This window comes from Oncorhynchus masou, chromosome 23, assembly GCF_036934945.1.
Source record: "Oncorhynchus masou masou isolate Uvic2021 chromosome 23, UVic_Omas_1.1, whole genome shotgun sequence".
Classification (NCBI taxonomy): Eukaryota; Metazoa; Chordata; class Actinopteri; order Salmoniformes; family Salmonidae; genus Oncorhynchus; species Oncorhynchus masou.
Genome location: NC_088234.1, coordinates 31,924,004 through 31,936,567, shown reverse-complemented (window position 1 = coordinate 31,936,567; position 12,564 = coordinate 31,924,004). Strand labels below are relative to the sequence as shown.

Sequence of the window (12,564 nt, the reverse complement as noted above, 5' to 3'; positions counted from 1 at the left end):
TAATGGTAAATTCCAATTGAGCCGACATATGCAACGTTTACCAGGAATGCAGTTGCCTTTAAATTACAATCGTGCTATAGTGCAGATCATCAGCGATACACATTGAATCAAGCCCTAAGAGGAAGGCCACTGGCAGAAGCAATCACTTTACACTTTAAAGACCTGACAAAAAGCACATGACCCTGTAATGCCACAGAAACAAAGATAGGTTGGAGGGTGGATGCTCCATTTAAACTTACCCCCCCAAAACAATCTAATGGTGAGTGATATTTTTATTTTGTATTTTTTTTAACTAGGCAAGTCAGTTAAGAGAAAATTCTTATTTTCAATGACGGCCTAGGAACAGTGGGGTAACTGCCTGTTCAGGGGCAGAATGCCAGATTTTGTACTTTGTCAGCTTGGGGATTTGAACTTGCAACCTTATGGTTACTAGTCCAATGCTCTAACCACTAGGCTACAATGCCATTATACCAAGACAAACAGAGACACAATTTGAGGAAGAAAAACCAAAACGGGATTGGCGAGATAAAGCAGCTAAAGAACATTACAAGATCTGCTAAAAAGCTCTCTTCTACTGCAAGGGGACATTGGGAGAGACACACTAACAGCTATCATGTGGTCAGCTAAAGTTAGCATGTTTACCGCCTTAGCCGGGTGTTGTACTTTAAGCGTCTGTTTGAGTCCCTGGCGTCTTCTTTTGGCCTAGAAAATTAAACATCTAAATATATTATGTATATACTGTATACATTGGAATATAAATGATTTTGGCAAACAAACAATGACTTTAAAGGGATAGTCCTGATAAAAAAAGAATGTTCCTTCACTGAAACAAAGACCCTTCACAAATGTATAATGTTTACAAACAATATGCACAGATGCTAAGTATATCTGTGACGGATGTCGTCTGGAGATAGAGAGGAGGACCAAGGTGCAGCGTGGTAAGTGTTCATGTCTTTTTAATAAACAAACTGAACACTGGAACAAAACAATAAACGATGTGAACAAAACGAAACAGTACTGTGTGTCCCAAACACTCACACGGAAACAAACACCCACCAACCAAAAGTGTAACCCAGGCTACCTAAGTATGATTCTCATTCAGGGACAACAATTGACAGCTGCCTCTGAGAACCATACCAGGCCTAACTCAAAAACCAACATAGAAAAACCAACATAGACTGCCCACACCAACTCACACCCTAACCATACTAAAACAAAGACAAAAACAAAGGAACTAAGGTAAGAACGTGACAATATCAGTGATATAATTCCTTCTTTTCATAGGGTCTTATGTCATCATGTCTGCCCTTGGTCAACTCAGTATGCTTCACAATGGGAAGTTGTAAGCTGATCTAACGTCACTGGTCAGACAACAGACAGGAACAACAAACAACCCATGTGGTTACCTCTCACTATGGTCTTTTTCTTCACGTGTCTAATTATTTTCTACAAACTTTGGGCAATGTCTCTGAAAGGACTGGGCCAACCAGTCAGGAAAGGACTGGCCACCCCACATATGTTCTCTCTAATTCTCTTTCTTTCTCTCTCTCTCTCGGAGGACCTGAGCCCTAGGACCATGCCCCAGGACTACCTGACATGATGACTCCTTGCTGTCCCCAGTCCACCTGGCCGTGCTGCTGCTCCAGTTTCAACTGTTCTGCCTTATTATTATTCGATCATGCTGGTCATTTATGAACATTTGAACATCTTGGCCATGTTCTGTTATAATCTCCACCCGGCACAGCCAGAAGAGGACTGGCCACCCCACATAGCCTGGTTCCTCTCTAGGTTTCTTCCTAGGTTTTGGCCTTTCTAGGGAGTTTTCCCTAACCACCGTGCTTCTACACCTGCATTGCTTGCTGTTTGGGGTTTTAGGCTGGGTTTCTGTACAGCACTTTGAGATATCAGCGGATGTACGAAGGGCTATATAAATACATTTGATTTGATTTGATAAATAACATAGGAAAAAGTGGTAAAAAATAACAACATGGATACAATACAAAAATAGATAGCTGGAGATGACCTATCAATGTGTGTTCATACAATGAAGCACAGCAAGCTCTCTGGAGACACATGGATTGTGTATGTGTGCCATTCAGAGGGTAAATGGGCAAGACAAAAGATTTAAGTGCCTTTGAACTGTGTATAGTAGTAGGTGTCTGGTGCACCGGTTTGTGTCAAGAACTACAACGCTGCTGGGTTTTTCACACTTAGCAATTTCCGTGTGTATCAAAAATGGTCCACAACCCAAAGAACATACAGACAATTTGACACAAGGGCCAGCATCCCTGTGGAAGGCTTTCGACACCTTTTAGAGTCCATGCACAGATTAATTGAGGCTGTTCTACTGGGGGAGTTAGAACTCAATATTAGGAAGGTTTTCCTAATGTTTTGTATACTCAGTGTACACCAAACAGTGTAAAACGTACTGTAGTTTAGGAATTAGGTTTAAGACACTGGGAATATTCACAGTCAAGTGCCTAGAGTATTATTATCTCTTGCACCTGAGTACAACAAACATTGACACAACAGACTACCGTTACGCAACCCAATCCTTGGCAAAATAGTCACACATACAGTACCAGTCAAAAGTTTGGACACACCTACTCATTCCAGGTTTTTCTTTATTTTTACTATTTTTGTAGAAAAATAGTGAAGACATCAAAACTATGAAATAACACATATGGAATCATGTAGTAAAACTGATAAACAAATGAAAATATTTTTAACGTTTGAGATTCTTCAAAGTAGGCATCCTTTGCCTTGATGACTTTGCTAGGTAAATCTCTGCCTTATCTCAGCTCACTGGTCACCATAGCAATAGCCACCCATAGCAGCGCTCCAGCAGGTACATTGCACTGGTCATCCCCAAAGCCAACACCTACTTTGGCTGCCTTTTCTTCCAGTTCTCTGCTGCCAATGACTGGAACAAATAGCAAAAATCACTGAAGTTGGAGACTTATATCTGCTTCACCAACTTCAAGCATCAGCTGTCAGAGCAGCTTACCGATCGCTGCAGCTGTACACAGCCCATCTGTGAATAGCCCATCCAACTACCTACCTCATCCCCATATTTGTTTTTGTTTGTCTGCTCTTTTGCACACCAGTTTTTCTACTTGCACATCCTCATCTGCACATCTATCACTCCAGTGTTAATTGCTAAATTGTAATTACTTTGCCACTATGGCCTATTTATTGCTTTACCTCCTTACTTCATTTGCACACACTGTATACAGATTTTTCTATTATGCTATTGACTGTACATATGTTTATCCCACGTGTAACTCTGTGTTGTTGTTTTGTCACACTGCTTTGCTTTATCTTGGCCAGGTCGCAGTTGTAAATGAGAAATTGTTCTCAACTGGCCTACCTGGTTAAACAAAAGTGAAATTAAACAATTTAAAAAAGACAGCTTCGCAAACTCTTGGCATTCATTCAACCAGCATCATGAGGTGGTCACCTGGAATGCATTTCAATTAACAAGTTGTTAAAAGTACATTTGGGGAAATTCTTTCCTTCTTAATGCGTTTGAGCCAAGCTGTTGTTTTGTGACAAGGTAGGGGTGATAAACAGAAGATCGCCCTATTTGGTAAAAGACCAAGTCTTTATTATGGCAAGAACAGCTCAAATAAGCAAAGAGAAACAACAGTCCATCATTACTTTATGACATGAAGGTCAATCAATCCAGAAAACGTCAAGAACTTTTAAAGTTTCTTCAAGTGCAGTCTCAACCAAGATGAAACTGGCTCTCATTAGGCCCGCCACAGGAAAGGAAGACCCAGAGTAAGACCCAGAGTTACTTATGCTGCAGAGGATAACTTCATTAGAGCTCTCTGCACCTCAGATTGCAGTCCAAATAAATGCTCCACATAGTTCAAGTAACAGACACATCTCAACATCAACTGTTCAGAGACTGCGTGAATCAGGCCTTCATGGTCGAATTTTTGCAAAGAAACCACAACTAAAGGACACCAATAATAAGAAGAGACAAGCATTGGCTAAGAAACACGATCAATGGACATTAAACTGGTGGAAATCTGTCCTTCAGCCTGATGAGTCCAAATTTGAGATTTTTGGTTCCAACCGCCTTGTCTTTGTGAGACGCGGAGTAGGTGAACGGATGATCTCCGCATGTATGGTTTCCACCGTGGACGAGGAGGTGGGATGGCTGTGGGGGTGCTTTGCTGGTGACACTGTCTGTGATTTATTTAGAATTCAAGGCACACTTAACCAGCATGGCTACCATAGCATTCTGCAGTGATACGCCATCCCATCTGGTTTGCACTTAGTAGGACAATAATTTGTTTTTCAACAGGACAATGACCCAATACTCACCTCCGGGTTGTGTAAGGGCCATATATGAACAAGAAGGAGAGTGATGGAATGCTGCATCAGATGACATGAAATCCACAATCACTCAACCTCAACCCAATTGAAACAGTTTGGGATGAGTTGGACCATAGAGTGAAGGAAAAGTAGCCAACAAGTGCTCAGCATATGTGTGAATTCCTCCAAGAATGTTGGAAAAGCATTCTACATTTTTTATTTAACCTTTATTTAACTAGGCAAGTCAATTAAGGACAAATTCTTACTTACAATGACGGCTGGTTGAGAGAATGCCAAGTGTGCAAAGCTGTCATCAAGGCAAAGGGTGGCAACTTTGAGAAATCTAAAATATATTTTGATTTGTTTAACTCTCTTTTGGTTACTACATGATTCCATATGTGTTAGTTCATAGTTTTGATGTCTACACTATTATTCTACAATGTAGAAACTAGTAAAAAATAAAGAAACTTTTGACTGGTACTGTATGCCCATGTGACTCACAAGACAAATATGCATGATCTACAGTATGTTAAAAAATAAATCCATATTTTAGTTAAAAAAAAATCTCCTTCTGTTCACCCCAGCAGATATTGAAGCTAAAATAGATATCGAAGTTAGACTGTGCTTTTGGAATAGTAAGAGGCCTTGTAGAAAAATATTTAAGAGTTTTTAAAGAGTTAGTCCTCATAGTCCTCCCCGGCGGTTGCCGCATCTAGAGCCGCTAGAGCTTCCGCCACCATAGAGTTTGTGATGTGATACACGTCATCTTCTTCCCGTCCCTCATCTTCGCTCTTCGTCACCGAGATCCCGATCCCGCTCCTACGGTAGTGGCGTCCGGCGCCCTCCTATCATCCTTCGTGTCTGCCGAGGACAGGCTAGTTGTACTAGTTGGAATATCCACAGACAGGACGCTCTCCTCATCCCCTGTGTCACACAGGTACTCAGGTGTGCCCCCCACCCTCTCATCCAGCTCATCCGTCAACGAGGTGTAGCACCCCACACCGGGCCAGGAGGGGTCCGAGCTATTTCGGAACATCCTAATCTTGTGGGAGTCATTGTCGCCCAAATGTGTCAGATGGTGACTATGATCCAGGGAGAGTGTGTTAGGGTAGATTGGAACTTGGCTGGGGCCCTTAGATGGATCTCGTCTAGGAACCTGACCCTCTGGATGGAGGATATACAGACCCCTACCACCACCACCACCCTCCACTGCCCAAGGCTTGACTCCCTGCCCCCTCCCCTGCCCCCTCTCTGGGTTGGCGGGCACTGCGTGAAGCCTGTTGATCTGGTTGTTGTCGATCTCCAGCTTGAGGCCTTGTCCTCCATCTTCTCCATCGTTGTACTTGTTGCTGTTGCTGAAGCCCAGGTTGTGGAAGTCCTGCTTCTGTTTGTTGTTGGACTGGTCCCCGCCGTCTGCTGGGAGGTGGTGGGGCTGGTAGAGAGAGCTCTCTGCAGGGTCCCTATTCATGCCGTGGACGTCCAACGGAACAGTCGGATCATAGATGTAACAGGGAGAAGGGAAGGAAAACATTTAGAGAAATAGAGAAAGGGGAGAGAGAGACCATTAGAGACAGACAAACAAATAGATAGCATGTTTAGTTAATCCAGCAGTTCACATTTATTTAAATGCGAATGTAAATAATGTGAATAAATGGAATAGAAATAAAATAACAATATTTATTATTCCCTGTCTTGTCAGCAGTCCCTGTGTTCTATAGAAAACTGTCAACTTTCAATAACCAGTCACACATGACTTTCATTGTTTCTCTAAGACACAGAGAAGAAATACGACAGGCTATTTAGGTGCATTGACACAGTAGTCTCAGGGTGTCAGCTTTGCCTGAGAATCGATTAAACACCCGCACACACCCCCTTGCACACTGTCAAAACAAGGACACATCTCCTAGTAGCAGTCACAGAGTGAAAAACACTACGAGGGAGACAGAGAATGACAGAGAGGGAGAGCGACAGAGAGTGACAGACAGAAAGAGAGAGAGATCAACAGAGAGAGAGCAGAGAGTGAAAAAGGTAAACACTAACGCAGATAGTACAGGAGCAGTATAGATGGGGGCCTTAAGTTGTGGACATTGTAACAGGCTGTCAGATACTTCCTGCTGTGAGCACCTTATGCTGATAACTCTCTCTTTCACCATGCACTCCCTGAGCACTCCTCATACCCCACAAATCACATAACCCCCACACACCATCTCACACCTCTAAAGGTCTCTTGCTTTACCTCTCCCCCTCGCTTCAACCCCACCTTTCTCTTCTCTCTGTGTTTGAGCACTCCTCCTCTCGCTGTATGATATTGTCCCCAAAACCTCTCCCTTTCTCCAGTCCTCTCCTCATTCCCTCACTCGAGTATCTTCCTTCAAGTTTTCCCCCACCTGCTCTCTCTCTCTCTCTCTCTCTCACTCCTCTCTCTCTCACTCACTCCCTCTTTCATTTCCCTCCCTCCCTCCCCTCCCTCCTCACATTTATGTGAGCTGAGAAAATAATGTTTTCAATTTGGTCTTTCCTCAGAGTTTAGTTGACAGCTGTGTCGTGTCTCTAGTATCCTTAATGTGATGACATGCTATTTTCAAATCAATTACCTAACGTTTCATTGTTTGATTAAATTAATCAGGCAATAACTAACTCATTCGGAATCCGGGGCATCACGGAAGCATTAGTTTATATAGAGCGGCTATCTCCCGAATCCACTCTGAAAGATCTGAAGATCTTTTACATCAATAGCATGACTATCCTACCGATCCTCGACTTCGGCGATGTCATCTACAAAATTGCTTCCAACACTCTTCTCAGCAAACTGGATGCAGTTTATCACAGTGCCATCCGTTTTGTCACTAAAGCACCTTATACTACCCACCACTGCGACTTGTATGCTCTAGTCGGATGGCCCTCGCTACATATTCGTCACAAGACCCACTGGCTCCAGGTCGTCTACAAGGCCATGCTAGGTAAAGCTCCGCCTTATCTCAGTTCACTGGTCACGATGGCAACACCCATCCGTAGCACGCGCTCCAGCAGGTGTATCTCACTGATCATTCCTAAAGCCAACACCTCATTCGGCCGCCTTTCGTTCCAGTACTCTGCTGCCTGCGACTGGAACGAATTGCAAAAATCGCTGAAGTTGGAGACCTTTATCTCCCTCACCAACTTCAAACATCAGCTATCTGAGCAGCTAACCGATCGCTGCAGCTGTACATAATCTATTGGTAAATAGCCCACCCATTTTCACCTACCTCATCCCCACAGTTTTTATTTATTTACTTTTCTGCTCTTTTGCACACCAATATCTCTACCTGTACATGATCATTTATCAATCCAGTGTTAATCTGCAATATTGTAATTATTTGCCTACCTCCTCATGCCTTTTGCACACATTGTATATAGACTCCCCTTTTTTTTCTACTGTGTTATTGACTTGTTAATTGTTTACTCCATGTGTAACTCTGTTTTGTCTGTTCACACTGCTATGCTTTATCTTGGCCAGGTCGCAGTTGTAAATGAGAACTTGTTCTCAACTAGCCTACCTGGTTAAATAAAGGTGAAATAAATAAAAATAAAAAATCATTCATTATTCTTTACCTTCTAGCAGTCTCATCTGAACATCGTAAAATTCTTGGTTATCTGCATGAACCCTAGCATATACAAATTGGCTAAATTATTTATTTACTAACTAATCAAATCACAGAAATACATAACAAACAGTAGATATTATACATTAGGTTTCTACATGATACATAGTAAAGTCCCTAGCGGATTAAACCGATATGACGGCTTGGTAGACAAAAGAAAAAAGGTGTGCAGTTCAAGAGTGGGAAACTCATCAAGGATTACAACACTCACAGAAATCGCTAATACTTTACATGAATGACCGCTCATTCGAAAATAATTTATATTTATGCCTGTAGGTCATTGTGGTCTTCTCTGTTGGTATTTGGTCCGTCTGCTGGAGAGAGTTGACAGAAAAGTCTCTGGTTGTGTTTCCCCGAAGATCAAAGTCTTTCGTGATTTTTTAGAATTGATACTTCAGAGTACCATTCGGAAATGTTCTCATAGATAGATGTTATGGCGGTTGTCTGTATTCTCGTCCTAGGTTTACGTAATTTCTAGCTGCAGACTAGTAATTTGTGTCGTCTAGAATTTCTCACTTATTCTGTAGTGAATCGATAGTCTCAGAGTTTAACCATTTCCAGCCATGTATCCAATGATCCACGTGGTATAGTCTTGTTATTTGGTAGAGTTGTAAGTTTAAACCACTTCACACACCAGCGTCACCTGGCATGTTTTGGTCTTAGAAATTCAATAATTTGCAACCTTATCTTACACCGGGTTTGCATGGTCTGGTGTGAATTTCATCAGGAGTGGGTTTTATACATTTCAGTAGAAAAGGGTCCATGATGCCTAATGTGATGCCTGGGCTCACGGGGGTGTGGCCACTGACTAGTTCATCTTCATCTGAAAATACATACTCTCATTTAGAAGGTTAACATCACATTACATCTTTTCACAAATAGTTTCATGTTTAATCACATACTTTTCAAAAGATTTAGGTGTAAACCTGACAGCTGGGAAATGTACACTTTAAGAGATACCGTTATGTGTGTTTCCTGTCCTTCATGAGATCACCAAATTAAACACACTCGTCATAATTACATTTACATTTACATTTAAGTCATTTAGCAGACGCTCTTATCCAGAGCGACTTACAAATAGGTGAATTCACCTTCTGACATCAGTGGAACAGCCACTTTACAATAGTGCATCTAAATCATTTAAGGGGGGTGAGAAGGATTGCTTTATCCTATCCTAGGTATTCCTTGAAGAGGTGGGTTTCAGGTGTCTCCGGAAGGTGGTGATTGACTCCGCTGTCCTGGCGTCGTGAGGGAGTTTGTTCCACCATTGGGGGCCAGAGCAGCGAACAGTTTTGACTGGGCTGAGCGGGAACTGTACTTCCTCAGTGGTAGGGAGGCGAGCAGGCCAGAGGTGGATGAACGCAGTGCCCTTGTTTGGGTGTAGGGCCTGATCAGAGCCTGGAGGTACTGCGGTGCCGTTCCCCTCACAGCTCCGTAGGCAAGCACCATGGTCTTGTAGCGGATGCGAGCTTCAACTGGAAGCCAGTGGAGAGAGCGGAGGAGCGGGGTGACGTGAGAGAACTTGGGAAGGTTGAACACCAGACGGGCTGCGGCGTTCTGGATGAGTTGTAGGGGTTTAATGGCACAGGCAGGGAGCCCAGCCAACAGCGAGTTGCAGTAATCCAGACGGGAGATGACAAGTGCCTGGATTAGGACCTGCGCCGCTTCCTGTGTGAGGCAGGGGCGTACTCTGCGGATGTTGTAGAGCATGAACCTACAGGAACGGGCCACCGCCTTGATGTTAGTTGAGAACGACAGGGTGTTGTCCAGGATCACGCCAAGGTTCTTAGCGCTCTGGGAGGAGGAAACAATGGAGTTGTCAACCGTGATGGCGAGATCATGGAACGGGCAGTCCTTCCCCGGGAGGAAGAGCAGCTCCGTCTTGCCGAGGTTCAGCTTGAGGTGGTGATCCGTCATCCACACTGATATGTCTGCCAGACATGCAGAGATGCGATTCGCCACCTGGTCATCAGAAGGGGGAAAGGAGAAGATTAATTGTGTGTCGTCTGCATAGCAATGATAGGAGAGACCATGTGAGGTTATGACAGAGCCAAGTGGCTTGGTGTATAGCGAGAATAGGAGAGGGCCTAGAACAGAGCCCTGGGGGACACCAGTGGTGAGAGCGCGTGGCGAGGAGACAGATAATTGTCCCTTAAGTGTCCACAGACCATTCCCACATTCTCAAAAGTAGAAATTGTTTAATTCTCACATTTTGGGGATTAAGGAGTTTGGCCAAGTGAAGTCCTTTGTTCTCTCTCTGTGCTCTCTCCCTCTCTTTCTGCATAACCAGGGGGAGAAAGTCTCTGCCAGGAATGTATGACCTGAGATGACAAAACCTGGGTTTAGGAGAGAGAGTGAGGGGGGAGCCATGATCTACACCAAGAAAGGGTGGGTGGAATTTCAGGCTTTTTTCAAAAACTGAGACAGAAGCTGTTCATAAAAAATAACAATTATGGGGTGTTTGTTGGAGATACCATGGGAAAAGAGCTTAGGTAGAAAGTAAGGTACGATCCCCCCAGAAAACAACAACAACAACCCAAATACTATTTCTTCACAAAACATTTCAAAGTGTATTGCACGAGTCTTCTGTGAGTAAATAGAAAATGCAACCCCAGTGGTTCCTATTCTGATACATTGTGTATTTCCTTTCTAATAAGAGCTGGGGAATTGGGTCTCATGGTGATAGGGGAAAAGGGGGATACCTCGTCAAGTTGTACAACTGAATGAATTCAACTGAAATGTGTCTTCCGCATTTAACCCAACCCCTCTGAATCAGATAGCCTAGGCAGGGGGGAGAGAGGATGTGGAATGTCTGTGATGTAAATTGGCTGATTGGGTTAACATGGTGGAGATAACTAAAATCAGCAACATCAAAAAAAGGTCCCTTTTTCAGGACCCTGTCTTTCAAAGATAATTCGTAAAAATCCAAATAACTTCACAGATCTTCATTGTAAATGGTTTAACGACATCACGGTACACGTTCCCCAAGGGCACCCCCCCCCCCAAGCTCAACTCAAAAGATGGCGCACAGAATGCAAAAATATTCGTAGAAATATTTAACCTCCACACATAACAAGTCCAATAGCTCAAATGAAAGATAAACACCTTGTTCATCTACCCAGCGAGTCAGATTTCTAAAATGTTTTACGGCGAAAACATAGCACATATGTATATCAAACCACCACGAGGACACATACAATATGTAGCCATATTGTCAAGCAAAAGACACAATCACAAACGCAGGATTAAAAGAAAAATAATTCACTAACCTTTTGAAAATCTTCATCAGATGACAGTAAAAGGAAATGTTACACAGTACATGTATGTTTTTTTCAATAATAAGCAAATTTATATCCATAAATCTCCGTTTACATTGACGCCATGTTCAAAAAATGCTCAAAAATGTCCGGAGAAATTATAAATAGCTCCGCCAGATAACGCCAGATAACAGCAATACACATCATAAACTTTGACTAAATATACATGTTCTACATATAGTTAGAAAGATACACTGCTTCTTAATGCAACCGCTGTGTTACATTTATTTTTAACGTTACTGTGAGACAGGTAAGACAGCACTACAGGGAGACAGGACAGAGAGCTGATCATTCTCGCAGCGGCAGACTACGTGTAACAACACCTGCACAGGATCGGTATATCCGAACATCACACCTGCGGTACAGGTACAGGATGGCAACAACAGCTGCCCGAGTTACACCAGGAATGCACAATCCCTCCATCAGTGCTCAGACTGTGTGCAATAGGCTGAGAGAGACTGGACTGAGGGATTGTAGGCATGTTGTAAGCCTTCATGGTCTCTGGCGGTGTGTCACAGCAGCAACGAACTGAGCTTGTTATCATTGTTATCAAGACCTCAGAAAAACATTGTAGACTTCCACAAGTCTGGTTCATCCTTGGGAGCAATTTCCAAATGCCTGAAGGTACCAAGTTAATCTGTACAAACAATAGTATGCAAGTATAAACACCATGGGACCACACAGCCGTCATACCACTCAGGAAGGAGACGCATTCTGTCTCCTAGAGATGAACGTACTTTGGTGCGAAAAGTGCAAATCAATCCCAGAACAACAGCATAGGACCTTATGAAGATGCTGGAGGAAACAGGTACAAAAGTATCTATATCCACAGTAAAACAAGCCCTATATTGACATAACCTGAAAGGCCACTCAGCAAGGAAGAAGCCACTGCTCCAAAACGCCATAAAAAAGCCAGACTTCGGTTTGCAATTGCACATGGGGACAAAGATCATACTTTTTGGAGAAATATCCTCTGGTCTGATGAAACAAAATAGAACTGTTTGGCCATAATGACCATCTTTATGTTGGGAGGAAAAAAGGGGAGGCTTGGTGCAAGAACACCATCCCAACCATGAAGTACGGGGTGGCAGCATCATGTTGTGGGCGTGCTTTGCTGCAGGAGGAACTGGTGCACTTCACAAAATAGATGGCATCCTGAGGCATGAAAAGTATGTGGATATATTGAAGCAACATCTCAGGACATCAGTCAGGAAGTTAAAGCTTGGTCGCAAAAAGGTCTTCCAAATGGACAATCACCCCAAGCATAATTCCAAAGTTGT

The 12,564-nt window shown here is 43.1% G+C and overlaps 1 protein-coding gene across 3 annotated transcripts in view; it reads right to left on the bottom strand.

The window, feature by feature from the left end:
• Positions 1-931: 931 nt before the first annotated feature.
• Positions 932-12,564, bottom strand: part of LOC135510747 (uncharacterized) — a 31,037-nt gene continuing 19,404 nt past the window's right edge. For 2 of the 3 annotated variants that reach the window (XM_064931920.1, XM_064931919.1), the window contains exon 3: positions 4,993-5,786. In XM_064931920.1, the coding sequence (XP_064787992.1) occupies positions 5,123-5,786 (664 nt within the window). In that variant the 3' untranslated portion in view covers positions 4,993-5,122. Of the gene's footprint in view, positions 5,905-12,564 lie in introns of those variants that run through there. The other variant, XM_064931921.1, reaches the window with a different exon arrangement.